Raw genomic sequence first — 18,454 nt, forward strand, 5'->3', positions numbered from 1 at the left:
GTGGGGAGGGGAAATGGAATGAGAACCAGGTGTGGGGAAGGGGAATGAACTGGGAGAGAGAACAGAAATCAGTGGAGGGTAACTCTGGGATGGGGCCAGATTCTGGGAATTTATAGGATTGACCCTAGCAAAGATTCCTAGCAGCAGGGAATATGAAGCCTGAAGCCACTACAGCTGTACCCAGGTTGGACTTCCAGTGGTGGAAGGGGGACACAATTCCAGTCATAAACCCTTGACCAAAAATTTGTCCTGCCCACAAGAGCTGTAGGAATAAAGATGAAACAGAGATTGAGGAAAAGTCCAACCAATAATTGTTGCATCTTGAGAACTATCCCATGGGAAAGAGCCAACCCCCGACACTATTAATAATACTCTGCTTTGCCTGCATATAGGAGCCTAGCATAACCATCTTCTGAGAGCCTTCATCCAACAGCTGATGGAAACAGATGCAGAAGCCTTCAGCCAAATATTGGTGGAGTTCGAGGTGTGGGGGTCTTGTGGAAGAGTTGGGAGAAGGATTGAGGGAGATGGATGGGTCAAGTGCACCACAAGAAGCCCTACAGAGTCAGCTAACCCAAGGCTCAAGAAGGCTCAAGAGATTGAAGAACCAACCAAAGATCATGCATGGGCTGGACCTGGGCTCTGTACACATATGTAGTGAATGTGCTGCTTGTTCTTCATGTGGGTCCCCTAACAATTGGAGCAAGGTCTTTCTCTGACTCTGTTGCCTGCCTTTAGATCCCCTTCTTCTAGCTGGGCTGCCTTGTCTCCCCTCATTGGCAGAGGAAGCACTTAGTCCTGCTGCAACTTGATGTGTCAGGTTGGGTTGGTCCACATGCATGACTGCTCCTTCTCTGAGGAGGAGGAAATTCGCAGAAGGAATGTGAGAATGGGACTGGGAAGAGAGGACAGAGGGGGCTTTGATCAGGCTGTAAAGTAATTAAAAAATAAACTATGAAAAAAATAAATATTTCAACTGGATTACAAGGTATGTATGTGTATGGATTTTCCATTCAGTCTCCATTATATTTAACCTCCCTCACCACATCTCTCATTACCCCCTTGTATTCTCTCTCTCTAATTTTACCTACATTTTTTTACTGTCTTCATATCATAAGCCATCAATTGATTTTATCCATTCACATGGTTCCGCACTGTATCACATTTAGCCCGAAAAATATTATAAATGTATACATGTTATATTTAACATGCCAAGAGCATATTTATCACAGCAAGAACACACTCCGTAAGAATTTATATTCTAGAGGCCTTTACTGCAGCTATAACAAAAAATACCCTGAAAAAGTAACATAAGTGAGAACACTTTTTAAATTTATTTTTATTTTCATTAATTACAGTTTATTCACTTTGTATCCCCCCTGTAGCTCCCTCCCTCTTTGCCTCCCAATCCCACCCTCCACCCCTCTTCCCCACATGTGCCCCTTCCCCAGTCCACTGATAGGGGAGGTCCTCCTCCCCTTCCCTCTGATCCTAGGAAGACAGGAAGACAATGCAGCCACTCCTGACGAGAACATTTTTTTAATAGGAGTTAGTTCTGCCTTATAGTCTATAACCTAGGGAAGTCAGGGCATCAGAAACTTGAAGTAGCTAGTCACATTACCCCTACACACAATGACAAAACTCATTGCAAAGTATCCATTGTAGGACTCAGGATATTGCAAATGTTATATATTTCATGATTCATCCCTTGCCTAAGAACTGGTACCATCCACAATACAGAATTTTTCCCACCTCAACCGATGTAATCAAGACAATAATGCATAGAAGCATCCATGGTCCAAATATATGTAGAAAGTTTCTTATAAAGACTCTTCTTCCAGATAATTTTAAATTGTGCATAGTTGGCAACCAGAATTAGCCATAATACATTCTCTCACTTGTCTTTCATCTCCCTGTCCCTGTCATGCCTCTTTGATCACTGAGATAGTTTAAATGTACTTGCATATCTCACACACCATTTCATACCTGTATACACAAACACAAATGTACAAAAATTTATTAATCAACATAAAATCTAGGAGTTCACAAATAGAAGAAGAAGAGATATGTTTCCTTCTGATAATGACTTTATTCACACTATGTTCATCAACAATTTTACCCATTTCCTAGCAATGGTATAATGATTTTCTTTTTCAGGTCAGAACTCTTTGTTCAAGTGAGAGTTGGTCTCACGTGGCCCAGGATGGTTTTGAATTCTCAAACTCTCTGTGTAAGCTGGCCTTGACATAGACCTCCTTTCTCAGTGTCTAAAATGCTAGAATTTCAGGCATGTACCATATGGCAATCAAAGATTTATTTTTTAATAAAAGAATATATACTATTTCTTAATAAAAGAATAGATAGTATCAATATATACCATCATGTATGAGTCTTTCAAGCATACATATTTCTTGAACTGTTTTGTTATGTTAGTCTTAGCTCAGGCTATGGGCTCGGTTAAAATTTTCTCAAAAAAGAACAGCGAGATTAGTTTTGGTTTTTATTTATTTATTCCAAATCAGAGAACAAAAAGTGTTTTTTATATTGATACTCAAAAATATCATGTAAGGTAGGAAGAGGGGTAGTTTGAGAGACTAGGGTGGTACAGAAAGCTTTCCCATGGTCTCACTCTTGCCATTTCCTATAGCTCTGAGTCTGCAGGACATGAAGACAAGTTGTTGCCTTTGCCATTGCTCAGGACTGAGTCTTCCCTAAGGGCCCTTTCCAGACTGGCAGACAGGGAGTGGATCAGTTTCTTTCTGAATTCCTGACCAAGAAAGACATAAAGTATTGGGTTAAGGCAGCTGTTGAAAGAGGCCAGTGTGCTTGCTGGGTTCAACAAAATGTGAATGCTGTTTGGTGTCTCCTTGTTCCAGATATTGCCTAAAAGAATAATCAATTGAAAAGGGAACCAACAGACAAAGAAGGAAACAGCTACAGCAGTGAGGACATGTAAGGGACGGCTGGAATTCACAAAGCCTATTCTGCAGATCTGGGCAGCCATGAGTCCATAGCAGATGGCAATGAAGGACATGGGCATGCTGAAGCCGATAATAAAACTGATGATTCCTACAGCTGTGTTCACAGTATTGGACACTTTTAATCGCTCCTCTGGGTTTGCAACCCAGGATTCAAAGTTAGTTACACAGTGCTCATCTCCTCTTGCATCTCTCACTGTAGTCAAGAAGAGAAAATTTGGCAAGGTAAGCAGCAGAGCAAGAATCCAAGCTCCAACAATCACTTTCCTGGCCAGACTCACAGTTCTGTGATTCTGAGCCCATACTGGGTGAAGGACACAAATACAGCGATCCATGGCAATGAGAGTGATCAGGAAGACACTTACAAAAAGGTTTATGTGTACAATGATGTGAACAAACTTGCAAAGAAACAAGCCAAAAAGCCACTTTCCTCTCATGAGCATCGAGATGATGTGGAGTGGTAGAGTAGCCATGAAAGAGAAGTCACCCAAAGCCAGGTTCAGATAGCACATGGTGGTCACGGTGCGTGCCATGCGAAATCCAGCCACCCAAATCACAAGCCCGTTACCTAGCACACCGAGGACGAAAGTTATGGAGAGGACCACCACTGAGAGGATCCAGAGAACTCTGGAGGTGGTCGAATCATAGAGTACCACTTCTGATCCATTCAGAGGGATGGAGGAGTTGGCTTCCATTTCTTTTTCAGCACCTGAAATATTTCAACAATGATTGTTTCTCAGATGTGGCTCCACTCTACCATCTTTCATAACACCTTTCATAACAGGGTCTCTATTCAAAAGGTAATAGAGTAAACCTGCCTTTCTGTTTAATGTTTCTCATGGATTACATAGTTCTATACGTTATCAAAAATATTACTACTTTTCCAACTGATTATGAAAGGGAACATAAGCTCTGGTGTTGCAGCACTGATATTGAACTGAGGGTGGGTAGGAAGCAGAATATGGGTAGTCATGAGTTTACCATGCGGAGGAGAGCAGTGGATTGATTAGGTTGCCCCTTGATTAAGGCTTTCCATCAGTTCTTTGTTCTCAAAGGAAGAATGCAGACATTTTAAGATGAAGTTTATTTTCAAACACAAGATAAGGAGTAGATATGGGGTGTTAGAATATGTTTACCAAAGGTTGTAGATGTCGTCTTTTTAAATTCTAGCTGTAATACTGTTACCACTCTTGTGGTATTCTTTGTCTGTTGATTCCTCTTTCAAATAATCATCCTTCTAGGAGCACTCTGTCACAAGAAGACACTACTTAGTGAAGACCATAAAATCCTTTTAATTTTGGTCAATCCAGTGATTCTGCTACTTTCCACACTGTGAGTTTCACGGAGGATTTATTTTTTTATTTTTATTATTAGTTACATTTTATTAACTCTGTATCCCAGCTGTATCCTGTTCCCTCATTTCCTCCCAATCCCACCCTCCCTCCCTCATCTCCTCCCTGCCCCTTTCCAAGTCCACTGACTGGAGAGGACCCCCTTCCCTTTCATCTGACCCTGTTTTGTCAGGTATTTTCAGGACTGGCTGCAAAGTCCTCTCAAGGAGAATTTTTTATGAAGATTATGAGGTGCATGTTACCTTCACAATGGTGAGGTTCATGTTATCTTTTTGAAATCACAATATGGCATATATTACTTCTTTATGAGTACATGTGTGTGTTTGTCTTTGTGTTTGTGTGAATGTATGTTGATCCTTGTGCACACTGGTTTAGCTGGTCCTCTGTGCTAAGCAAGCCAGAGATTTGTCCATTAGAAATGGTTTTTGTGCATATTCTGAATATAAATACTCATCAGTCTGGAAAGTGGAATCATTTCTGCTTCATAATGTTTTAAAACAGCCATTTACATGTGGTTCACTTTTTTTTCTAGACAGGGTTTCTTTATGTAACAGAACCCTGGTTATCCTGGACTTACTCTGTAGACCAGACTGGCCTCAACATCACAGAGATCCACCTTCCTCTGCCTTCCAAATACTGGAATTAAGGCATGTACCATCATACTGGCCACATGGCTCAATTGTGGATAAAAGCAATATAGATAGATGCCATCAAAGAACTTCTGGGGTTGCTTTTCTACCTTGTTTGTTTGTTTGTTTGTTTGTTTTTCAAGATAGGGTTTCTCTGTGTAGCCTTGGCAGTCCTGGACTCACTTTTGTAAAGAATGCTGGCCTCAAACTCATAGAGGTTTGCCTGGCCCTGTCTCCCCGAGTATGGGATTAAATGTATGTGCCATAAGGCTTGGCCCTTTTTCACCATTTTAAAAAGTTTGTTTTGTATTTAATGGAGTTACATCTGACTTTGTGCAAGTTATAGGTTACATCTGAAACTGATACACCCATTTCAATCAATGCATTACTGTACCACTCTCTTGTGTTGAGAAAGCTTGACATTGCTTTAATGCCAAGTGTGGGTTCTATAGCAACAGGCAGGTATAGTTAATATTTATTTATTTGTTTGTTTTTTATTTTAAATGTTTTCTTTTATGACTTTATGTGTACCACATACTTCCAAACCATGAAGCCTTCTAAATTAAAACATTACCTCCAGGAAAGAATGGGGAAACTCATGTTGATTACAAAGCAAACAATACACAAGTCTAAAGAGGTCCTGAAACTAACAAGACTCAGAGGATCACTCCAAGTTTCTGGAAATGGAAAACAATTACCAGGAAAAAAGATGATAGAGAGTTGTCTAGCAATCTGTCTGACCTGCTGATTTGTCTGCATGCAAGTCACGCAAAGATACAGCTTTCATGAGTCATCACACATGTTGTGGCATACTTTTCAGTGATGAATCTGCCTTTGAGTCATCTCTCACTAAAGGTGACTTATCATTCATTCTACTGTAAGTAATCCCAAAAAAACTCATTGGTTGAGCAAGTTAAACTTTTATATGATCATTACTTTAGTTTTTTTTTTTTTTTTGGTTCATGGTGAGACTACGTAAATATTTATGCTACACATACCCAGATAAATTGTCACACACCACCAATGAACATACTCAACATATTATCATGCTTTTCAAAACTTTGTGGTAGTTCATCTGATTTGTGCTCTGCAGGGATGTAGGAATCCTTGAAGAAAAGCCAAGTAGATTAGTTTGTTAAGGTTAGCATGCAAAGAGGAATCAACTGATATTTTACATCATAGCCATTGATCTTGTGCCAGTTCTGAATACTGGAAGCCAAAGAAAAAGATATTATTTTCTTCTAGAACTTCTTTATATAACTGATATGTGGCTATATATTCCCTGAGTCCACATAGGATTGTCCCTGTGAGTTTAAAAAGCATGGGTGTTTATTTTTCAGAAAGATACAATATATACTTCATTGGCACCCCACTTTTAGGATTCACAAGTGAATTGACTGATAATACAGCCTATGAGTCAAGAATTGTTTTTATATTTTATTTTACTGATTGAAGGAAACAAAGCAAAATAAGTTTTGATTTATAAACGGATTTGTAATCCAGTTTCTATGCTCGTAAAGGAAGATATATTGACACAGTACCACACACCCTTAGTTATATATTGTAGATATACTCATATGATTATTAAACTGAGATCTGAACTTAGCAGCCAATCTATGTGAAGTATTTACTATCTCACTTTTATGGAAAATTCTCATTCCCAGTTAAAAGACTTGTCCAATCACTAGAATAAACAACCTGGCCCAAGTCTTTACTGGGAGCCTTCTTTGTTTACAAAAGCCTTTTAATTTACTAATAGAACTGAAGGATTATTGTTTGTTGATTGGTTGTTTGTTTGTTTGTTTGGTTGGTTTTTTGAGTCAAGGTTTCTTTCTGTAGCCTTAGCTGTCCTGGCCAAGAATGGCCAGGACTTTGTAGGCCAGACTGGCCTTGAACTCACAAAGATCAAAGGATTGGTTTAACATGAAGGATTCTAGTCACTCAGCACAGTCAAATACCATTTCTCTGTTTTTTTCTATGTTGGAGATTGAGCCACCTAGAACAAAAGCCCACTTGGAACACTTTCCTTCTTTGCTTCAGTATATGAATTTTTCCATACTCATGCCCTCCCCTGTGAATTTTCACAGGTGCTGGTATGATAACCGCGGCCTATTTTGCAGCAAATAACAAAGCTTGCCTGTCCTTTAGTAAGGGTGATGGTGATCTTTGAACACACAAGCATTCTCATCTGCCATCACCATGAAGAACAGGAAGACTTGAAAGCACTTGTTAACCTCATCAGCAATTATTCTCTATGGATTCTCTTAGAATTGCATTCCCTTAGAATGGCATTTAGGCCATTCTCTATGCAAAATGATGCACTTTGATATTTAAATTTTACTAGAAGTCTTCATTGTGAGTTTGGTATACATTCATTTGCATATGTCTTCTGGCTCTTGAGAAGATTCTAAAATGAATCTTTTATAAATCACCATGAAGTTGAACTGGTAGAGGTTTAGATTATCATAGGACTGATTTAGGTTACCATGCCTGAGTGGCTAATGATTTATCCCCTCTGACTCTATCAACTCTTCACATTTGGCTTCCCCTCTCTGGATCTCTGGTTCCTATGCCTCTCATTTAAAGCTCTGATTTTCACTGTTTAATACAGAATATACTTCATGAGGACATTACTTTAGGATCCCCTTTAGCTTTAATTATTACTTTAAATACTCTTCCAAAGAGTTCCATTCCAGCCTAATGCATGTGGAAAAGTTTTTGAGCACTGAAATCTCTTCATCACTGAAGATTGCTTCAGTGATGGACCTCTAAACCCTGTCAAAGAAGTAGAAGAATGTGTTCAGGATCTGAGTTTCTAGAAGTATACTTTCTCATTCCCCAAGTGTTTTAAAAACATGTGGTAATAATTTAGTGTTGATGTCACTGTAAATCTTATGGTTGCTAGTTTTTTTTTCTTCCTGCTTTCAGTTATGTTTTCTATTTCTCATTTTTAGAACATTTTTATTTTGCTGAAACCATTAGAACCAGGCCACTTACCCCAGGAGAATAGGCTGATAGCTGTCCAGAAAGAGGTCCAAAGCTTTTGATATGCACAAGGGAGAGACTTTTTCCTGGAGGCAGGCAAAACTTGGCAAGGTTATACTCAGCAAGCTGGAGGCAGAAGAAACCCTGAAGTGAGCTGCAGATGTCTGTCACCGTAGTTCACTTGATACCTACAATGGCTCTGCATAGCATAGACCCAGGTGAGGTGGCACACAACTGTAACCTGAAAATTCTGAAGAAGAGTTTGTTGCAGGTAGAGTGTTGAGGTTCAGTCGTAATATAAGACACATACACGGCTTTTGATTATCCAATTGAAGTAAGTGATTTAAAGAAGAAACCAGGGGATTCTATTAATAATTCTGTTGCAAGAGTTCTGGCCCTGGACAAGTTGATCCCTGTATTTGATTCTCAGCACTGCATAAAAAAAAACATGCATGGGGTGACAAGAGTATAATCTCAGAGCTGGAAAAGCAAAGGCAGGAATATCAAAATTTCAGTGTTTTCCTTGCCAATTTTGAGGCCAGCCATTTCTGTATAAAACGTTGTCTGAAATAACAGTATAGAACAAACAAAAGAGTAGGGGCAAGAGGAGGGAAGGAGGAGGGACAGGAGTAAAGACATCTGTAATCCTAGCACTTGGGAAGCACATGTAGAATCTTTTGTAACTTTAAGGCTAAGCTGCTGATTGGTTGGAATAAAGAGTTGATGGCTACTAGCTGGGGCAGTAAGTACAAAGGCAGAACTTCCATGCAGACAGAGTGACACAGGGTAATGCAAGCTGAAGCAGGAGAATTGGTCAGGACCTGGAAGGGAGCAACAATGGACTGGAGCTGAGCAGGAAGGTAAAGAGCTAGCCATGTGCCATGTGGTAGTGACCGAATAGTCAGGTTAAGTCTAGATGTTAGCTGGGAAACTGCCCCAGCGAAAGGCCTAAACTTCAAACTATATAGAAATCTCAGTGTCATTATTTAAACTACTGGCATATCCAAGAAAGTCCTGCAATACACACCACTTATGCAATCCAAGGGATCAAACCCAGGGCTATGTCTGTGCTAAAGACGCTTTACTGGGCCACATCCTATGCTCTCATAGGATGTGAGAGCTATGCTCTCACACAGAGACCTATGCTCTACATAGAAATAATGTCCTCTCTCTTTTTTTTTTTTTCAATTTAGCTGTTCATTCATGACTTACCATCTAAACAGCTCTGGGAGAAAATGAGAGTATGTTTAGCTTGTACCAATCTTCTCTTAGCTTGAGTCTGTGGGTAGCAGTCAGTAATGGCTAAATGTCTCATATTTATATGTTCTAATATTGAATTTGTGTCATCATATCATCATTTAGGTAACATTCACATTTTGTCCTCCTGATTTTCTTTGGCCTATTCAACTGTATGTGCCTGGTGTAGATAGATAACACAGAAAGAGCTGCATCTCATTATCTTTGCATCAATTATAATCTTAACATTTCTTCTAACAAGTCTTTATTATAGTTCTGGGTATAAAAATTAACAGTAAATTAACCTATACTTATTTAAGATTGAAAATCATTTATTTATTGGTTTATTTAGCTACCTAAATTCCTTGCTTATGTCCTTGAGTGTTCTGTGCAATAATTTTTACCTAGAAATATATGTAGGTACCACAATTCTATGATATTCTCAATGCAATTTTTAGATTAAATATCTGAGGAGGTTTGTACTCTAGAAAGTTTAAATTGCATTGCTTATAACTGAGTAAAGATACTTCTTCATATAATATGTATCACCTCTTATCCAATATTAATAATTATTGTGAAAAATATTGATGTAATTCTTTACTGTTTTACCTTTGACTTAAACATACCCATTTGAAAACTTCATAATCAGACCCACTTCACAGGACTGAATTTTATTGTTTATCACTATGTAAATTGCCTCACATAGAAGGCACATCTCTTATATCTTGATGGATCGCCTCCTAACTGTTTCTTTTAGGAAAAAGTTTGCTAAGATTTTACTATTAAAAGAAAACACCAGTTTTAAAAAGAAAAAAAAATAAGTTTAAAACTAGCTACAACTACATAGAAATCTCCAGACAAATCATGTCTACTTTACATAGTGAGATCCTATTATAAAATCAGAAAGATGATTTTAATATCTTTGTTGAATATTTGTCTAAACTTATGTAGACAAATTATCATTTCACCATGCAGTTGATACAAGATTTTAATGAGATAACGCATATTAATTTTTTGACAATATGACTTTAAAGTTTGACATGCTCAGATGTGACTGATTGGCAGCTCAGTCTCCATATGGATCCCTGAGTGAGGGGATCAGGGGCTGCCTCTATCATGAACTCAGTTGACTGCTCTTTGATCACTCGCCCCTGCTGATGCAGCCTTTCCAGGCCAAGGAGGAAGAGGATCCAAGCAGTCCTGATGAAACTTAACAAGCTATGGGAAGATGGCAATAGTGGAGAATTCCCCATTTCAATGGACTAGGGGAAAGGAATAAGGGGAAGAGAGAGGGAGGGTGGAACTGAGGGGAGTTGAGAGAGGGGCTTCAATCAGGATATATAATAAATAAACTGTTAAGAAAAAAAGAGAACAAAAAAGAGAAATGGATGACTTTCTAGAAATACATGATCTACCAAAATTGAACTGAGATAAGAAATTTGAATGTATCTATAACAAGCAATGAGACCATTGTACAAATAAAATAACACCCAGTCAAAAAAATTTTTGATATGCATATGTGCTCTTTCTCTCCTCACCTTAAACTATCTCCTGGATGAGACATCTCATACGCAGAAATATAATGGCAGAGCAGGGTAAGAAAGAGACTTTTCTTCTAATTTCAGTTTAGGAGACTGATTAAGTCTAGCAGTTAATTTGGATGCTCAGTGTTTGCTTCTTCATATGCACAATAACAACTGTAAAACTGCCTATCAGTGGACTTGGGGAGGGGCATGCATGCAGAAAGTGGGGAGGGGGGACTGGGAGGGGAGAAGGGAGGGACTTATGGGGGGATACAAAATGAATAAAGTGTAATTAATAAAAGTTAAATAAAAAATTTTAAAAAACTGCCATCATTATACAATACATTCTATATGCCTAATGAACAGAGTGTGTGCACAAAGAAAGCTCTAGAAAGGAAATTGGAGGTAGCTGACAGATATAAATAATTATATACTGAATATTCTGATACTTTGGTGCTCTTTCCTCAGATCACTATCCTACTTTCATTCTCAGAAAAGCTTTTTTTAAAAGCTTATTCCATTGTATTTAAAAACAGATTTCATTAATTTCAAAATTGTATGCAATGATTTCAATCACATTCAGCCTCTTCACTAACTTCTCTTAGATCTCACCACCAGCCTCATGCTCTCTATCTTTCTGATCTACTGCCTCTGCCTCTCTTTCTCTTCTCTCTCTCATGCATGTACATTCTCTCTCACTCTCTCTCCCTCCCTTTCACTCTCTCTTTCCCTATCCATCTCTCCATCTCACCCTTTCAGTCATGATTTGTTGAACAAATACTCTTGTGCATGCAAACTTCCCTGGAGTATGGTCAATATACCAGCTTTGAAGAAAATGTATTTTTTTCTCTCAAAGCAGTCAAAATATGCCACGAGTGATTCAGGTAAGAGTGGGTTTTTGTGCCACATCTCCTCCCCTGTGCTTGTATTATTTGTGCCTTGTGTCTTGTGTACAAGACCTTGTGTAGGTCTTGTACACGCTGACTTAGTTGTTGTGAACTCACATTTCCTTCTGCATTCTGACCTTTGGAATCCACATTGCATATATATGCAAATACAAAGAAAGGTACATGTACTCACAAGAACACAAATTCTACTGTATATAGCTTCCTATAGTTGTGTTAGCCTGTAACCTTAGTACTTTAATATGCAAGCATTTGAATGACTGAGATAGCAGAATCATGAGTCCATAGCCATTTTTAGCTAACATGGTATGTTATAGTTCGACATCATCATATAGATGATTATATAAATCAGACTCTATCTTTAAAAACAGAAATAAAAAATGGTTGGAAGGAGTGTTTTGTGGGTGCGTGGTAACATGGTTTTGATTTACTCTAAAAGACTTGGCATGATGAGCCACACATAGGTATGCCATGTAATGCCTATTCCTGGAATGCTAAGGAAGGTGTGCTGAGAGTTAGAGGGCAGCCTGAGCCCTGTGTATGTAGATCCTGCTTCAGACAAATAGTAATTCATGATTTCCCAAACTTATTTGTGCCTAACCTATCCTCTAAGATTTTATGAAATGTGTCAAGGAAACATCATACCAGAAATCAGATGAATAATGTTAATAGAAGGCCAGTCTTTCTCAGTTTGCATATGTGCCTTCTAATTGAGACCAAAACCCTCCGTAACGCTTGGTAAATATCACACAGATAATTATGTAATTGTCATACATTTACATAATTATGTAATTATTTTACAATTATGTAATTGTTAAAATCTTCCGAGTTATAGACATGTACACACTCCTTGTGAAATGCATAAATGACCACTGTGAATTGATCCAGCAGAAATATCTGAATTCTTTCTTTCGAATTATGACCAGAAAGATGATAAGTGGCAATCTTAGAGCATCAGTACCAAAGGGCTGAGGGTTGGATAACATGTTGCCAGAAATGTAGTGGCATGCTGCATCCAGTAGTCAGACTTGAAAATAGCAGTATTGTCAACTGTAATGATGTATTTAGTGAAATAAGATAAAATGAAGATGCTTGTTAGAAGCAGTATGGTTTTAGTAGATTTAGCCAAAGGGGAAAGTCTGTGGTAGATACTAAATGTATGGAAATGCCTCACCTTCTGTTGGTGTCTGTAGAGAAGAAGAAACATGTAGACACTGCAACCAATCATGAGTCCAATCAATATATAATCTGAGAGAGTTATCAGTATTGACACTTGAGAATAGCGAGGCCCATAATACTGCATTTTGGTAGAATTTTGTATATGCTGAAAGCCTTCAATATGTATAGGACCGAAGATATTTATCAGCAGGTTTGATATCCAATGCAGAAAGCAGGAGACACTGATCTTCCAAGCTTGGACTTTGAGCCCCATCCACCCGCTGACTCTGGGACTTATGGCTATTGCCTGTAAATTACTCAGGAGGCAAGTAGCACATAGAAAGAGTCCCTGACCCACTCTGTGCATATATAAGGCAACTTTACACTCATGGCTTCCAAGAATGTGTGTTATTCCCCAGATATATATGCTGTGGGAAATCCCCTTGAAGAGAAGAGACAAGAAATTTCTGACAGCCATGTTGGTGAATATGAGGTGGGCGGGCCTTGGTGCATGGCTAGCATAGGGCATAGAGGTGTGAACTACAAGGAGAAAAACATTACCCAGTACTCCAACCCCAGTATGTACCAGAAAAAGTAATCTAAATATAAAATCACCAATCCCCATTCTTCTGGGATTGAAGAAAAATGTTTTTTAAAAAATGGCCCGGAAGCCACAGAGTTAAGATTTTTTAAGTTTTTCTTGTTTACATTAGAAAGTCCAGGACCCTCATGAACTCTCCTTTCTGAAGGCAGTGATTATATTTAAGAGTATTGTAAACCAGTTAATTCAAAACCTCCAAATTCAATTTTCCAGTTCCTTCATTGCATGTCTGGGATATCATACCTAAAGTAAAGCATTGTTTATGTTAAGAATGTTTCATATGTATCTTTGCATGACAGAATAGGCTGGCACTCCTCAGCTTAATATACCTGGGTCACTTCCTAAGATTTTAGAGCCTTGTGTAGGAGACAATTGTACAAACTATGATAAGAATAAAATTCAAATGACTACCTGGCAGCAGAAGTGTTTGATCTCAGTGCTCCGAAGGCAAGTACTGAGAGATCTCTTTGAGCTTGATGCTATTTGGTCTAAAGTGGTAATTCCAGACAACCAGTGTTACATGGTGAAACCCTGTCCCAAAACAATGGTGTATATAAATAAATATATACATAAATTTAAGTCATGCCATAAAATAAGTGCCATTTTAGAAATATATGTCAGAACCTCTCTGCTTAGTGTTTCCATAATAATATGTATAGACTATTTGTAATTTACTTAATGAATTGTTTTAAATTATTATATAAACAACATAAGTAATAAAAATACTACAGTCGCACAGTGAAATGAGTTAATCTGTTCTTTTTTGTTCTGTACACTCTTATCCCCCTTCTCTAGAACAACTCTCTAGTTTGTTTATGTAATCTTTATAGTTTTGGTCATAATATCCTCATAAAAACACACGATTCAAAAGTAAATGAAGTATTCACATTTAAATTAACCTCAGACATTCAATTTTTGAAAGTTAAAATTTAGCTCCCATTTACAGCTTAAGGCCCAAGATTTTATGCTGCAAACATAAACTGAGAAAATAAGATATTCTGAGCATAGAAGCACACCTTTAATCCAAGAACTTGGGAGGAAGAACCAGGTGGTTCTTTGTGAGTTCAAGGTCAGCCTGGTCAATGTGGAGAGTTTCAGGTGAGCCAAGATCATACAATTAGACCCTGTCTATAAAAGAAAGAGAGAGAGAAAGAGAGAGAAGGCATGGATGGTTACAGAGGGAGGAGAGAAGAACAAATAAACAGAGGTGGTATGCCTCAGTAGTTAAGAATTTGCTGCTCTTGTGAAGGGTCATGGTTCTGTTCTTAACAGCCCAGTTCCATGGATATGTGACAGTCTCTGGATGCTACAGGAATCTGCCTTCATATTGCACACATAAACTCACACAGGCAAACACAAAAACACAAATGAAAAAAAAAAACACATGTAGAAGGAAAGAAAAAAATGCATGGCGACCGTGTGAGGCTTATAGCATGAATGTGAAGCAAGTTCAATGATGTGAAATTCAGTAGCACCAGTCACTATTTGAAAAAGGGAAACTGATCTCCCTACCTCTACTTGTACTTTTTAAATAACTGTCTAGTTAGACTTGCTTCATATTGTGGCAGATGAGAATCTGCTTACAAAGGAAGCAATGAGAAGGAGCCAACACAACAAGCCGTATTTTCTGTTCCATATAAGAAATACCTGGAGAGCAATTGTAGTCATAAGTAGGAGATAAGACAGGTGTGTGTGTGTGTGTGTGTTTTGAAAGTGGGAAATGCTTTATTTAGCTGTGGTTTTGACATTATTATTAATTTATTTATTTTATATCCCAATTGTAGTCCCTTCTCTCATCTCCCCCTGATCCCACTCTTCTCCCCACCCCCATAGCCTACTGAAAGGGAAAGTTCTCCTTCCCTACTGTCTGACCCTAGCCTATCAAGTCTCATCAGGACTGGCTGAATCTTCTTCCTCTGTGGCCTGGCAATGCCTCGACTTCTTTTTTTAATATAAAAAATAAAAATTTAATAAAAAATAAAAATATGCAAGCAAAAAATAAATGTCTGTAATACTTATAGCAAAAAAGAAAACAAACAACAACCAAACCAAACCAAACAATATCCAGCAGGTTCAGAAATTACTTTGACTGAAATCATTATCTTTCTCAGACTTGATGATTGAATTGTGATTAAAGTGTCATAATGCTTTCTTTTAAATTGCAGAGTAAAATTCACATATCTCAATGTAATGTTCTTTTCTTTTTTTACCTTAAATATTTTTTATTAATTACACTTTATTCACTTTGTATCCCCCCATAAGCCCCTCCCTCCTCCCCTCTCGATCTCACCCTCCTTCCCCCTTCTTCACACATGCCCCTCCCCAAGTCCACTGATGGGGGGGGTCCTTCTCTCCTTCCTTCTGATTTTAGTCTATCAGATCTCATCAGGAGTGGCTGCATAGACACCTGTATTTATGCCTAGACATATACATGCAGTTGTATAGATTGGTATCTATCTATCTATCTATCTATCTATCTATCTATCTATCTATCTATCTAGAAAGAATATTTTAGGATGAATGGATGAATTGAATGGGGACTCTCATTTCAATTAGTATTTTTTTTTGCCTGTAACTTTGAGTTAATAGAATTCTGTAGGGAAATTTTTCATGAAAAATTTAAAGAATACTTATCTGTAGATGACTCCATGATGTAGTTGTATAGAGTCACCAAATGTTAACCATAGAAATATTTTGTAGAGAACAAACTAAAAACATTACACACAAACACATGCATATATATAATCTATAAATATATTTTTGATACCCTTTGGTCCTAGGGTTGTAGCTCAGTAGTTGAGCAAATTCTTGTAATGTGTCCACAGATTAATCTATCTTACAGTTGGTGAATTTGTTGTTAATTGGAGATTTGCTATGGCCATCTGGGAAGAAAGTTCATTAATTGAGCAGATATCTTTTGCAGATTGGCTCGTGGCCAAGACTGATGCATCTTCTTTACTAAATTTTAATGTGAGAAGTCCCAGCCCAACCTCAGAGCAAGGTTGTATAAGAAAGCAATGCTGAATGATAGAGAGGCAGCCCCTGACACTATTAATGTTAGCGATGCTCTGCTATGCTAGAAGACAGGAACCTAACATGACTGTCTTCTGGGAGGCTCCACCCAGCAGCAAATAGAGATAGATGCTGGGACTTGCAACCAACCATGGGGCAGACCTCCAGAATCTTGTGGAAGCATTGCAGGAAACATGGGAGGACCTGAAGGGGACAGGAACCCTACAAGAAGACCAGCAGAGACAAGTTACCAGATCCACAGTGGCTTGCAGGGACTGAGACGTCAACTAAGGAATACGCGTGGTCTGGACCTAGACCCCTTGTGCATATGTGGCTGACGGATGGCTTGGTAATCCTGTGGGTAGTCTGGCAAGTGGAGGGGGAGGGCTGTTTCTAACATGGACTCTATTGACTGCTTTTGCATCACTTCCCCATGGCAGGGCTGTCTTGCCTGCTCTCAGTGGATGAGGATATGTTCTGATGTGACTGGATATGCTGGTGACTATTGGTGGGGGGGGGGGAGGGGGGGGGGGGGGTTAGGAGGTGTAGGGGCTCCTCTTTTCTGGAGGGAAAGGGAGAAGGGAAGTGAGAAGTAGATGGTGTACTGACTTGGAGGAAAGAAGGGAGGGGGAACCCTTGGAAAGTAAGTAAATAAACTTAAATAAAATAAATATTTTTGAAAAGGAAGAATATTTTTTTAAAAAATGATAAAAAAGAAAGCAGGCTGAGCAAACCACAAAGGATAATCAAGTAATCAGTGTTCCTCAGTTGCCTCTGACATCAAGATTAATGTATCAAAGAGACCAATTGGCAGAGTAAGATTGGAAGATCTGCCCCACCTGGGCTATATACAACAAATGAAGCATGCCCAAGTAAAGACTACAATACCCTACATGGTTATTGTATGTAACTGATTTTTAAGGAGCCAAAATCACACCGATCAACAGTGTGCATTTGAGTGCATGATCTCTGCTGCTTACATAATTACTTCTATTGTAGAAAGCGCTTTCCTTTTTCTAATAATATGTCTTTATTCCTATCTCTAACCTAATATCCCTGTTATAGTTCATTCCTCTTGTGTGTAAGAACCTGGAAACTGGTGCTCTTTCTTAGGTAATCAGAAAACTCATGAATATGTTCACCGTTTTGAACTTAGGAGAATGCATTTCAAATATTTGATAAAAATGAGTAGAACCAGGACATGATGTTGTTAATGAGGAAAGCTCATGAGGCCTCTACTCACACAAAGAACTATAGGCAACAAAGGAATGTTGAGATCTGGAAAAAATATTCTTCCCAGGACAGGGCACTTCCAATTGTTTATCCAATACCAAATAGGTAATTCCTGAAAATACACACACAAGTAACATTATATAGACTGAGCAGATTGTATTTAGGAATATATGTATATACATATACATATATGAGTGTAATAACAATTATGGAAAACAGAGACCATACATTTGAAAGAAAACAATGGATAATGTGGAGGGTTTGGAATGAGCCAAAAGAAAATTGGAATGGTATGTTTACATCATACTGTCAACAATAACGACATTAATATTTAATCAGCAACATAATAACCTAAAGTATTTAATTAGCAGCAAGTACCACAAAGTTTCTGTTTACCATCTTTTACTGCAAATGTATATAATAGTACAGCAGAGAGCAGAACAACTCACCCAAGTGCAAACTGTTTCAACACAGAGAATGTTTGACTTTCAGGATCCCTGTATGCTATCCTAATTGGCCTTTCAATAGTTATTTCTCATTATCATGAATAGATGTTTAATATCCATGTGATAGAACCTAAAACACACATAAAGGTGGAAAAAGTGAACTGACTTCATACAATTGTTCTATGACCTCCATCTGTGCACTGTGGTATGCATTTTTCAATTCCATCTCTGTCTCTGTCTTTGTCTCTGCCTCTCTGTCTCTCTCCTTTCTTTTCCCCCATGTGAATGTGCCTCTGTCTCTCTTTCTCACACACACACAAACACACACACACACGTATATGTGTGTGTGTATATATATATATATATATATATATATATATATATATATATATATAT

At 38.2% G+C, this 18,454-nt stretch overlaps 1 protein-coding gene across 1 annotated transcript; it reads right to left on the minus strand.

The window, feature by feature from the left end:
• Positions 1-2,641: 2,641 nt before the first annotated feature.
• LOC129667370 (formyl peptide receptor-related sequence 3) lies at positions 2,642-3,673 on the minus strand. Its single transcript, XM_055594989.1, has one exon. The coding sequence runs from the start codon at positions 3,671-3,673 to the stop codon at positions 2,642-2,644; it is 1,032 nt and encodes a 343-aa protein (XP_055450964.1).
• Positions 3,674-18,454: the final 14,781 nt, after the last annotated feature.

The sequence above is a fragment of the Psammomys obesus genome, unplaced genomic scaffold (assembly GCF_907164565.1).
Source record: "Psammomys obesus unplaced genomic scaffold, mPsaObe1.curated_primary_1811, whole genome shotgun sequence".
Lineage (NCBI taxonomy): Eukaryota > Metazoa > Chordata > Mammalia > Rodentia > Muridae > Psammomys > Psammomys obesus.

Bases quoted from the DNA above. Each gene is read 5' to 3' on its own strand.
- LOC129667370 (XM_055594989.1), bottom strand. From the start codon at position 3,673: ATGGAAGCCAACTCCTCCATCCCTCTGAATGGATCAGAAGTGGTACTC.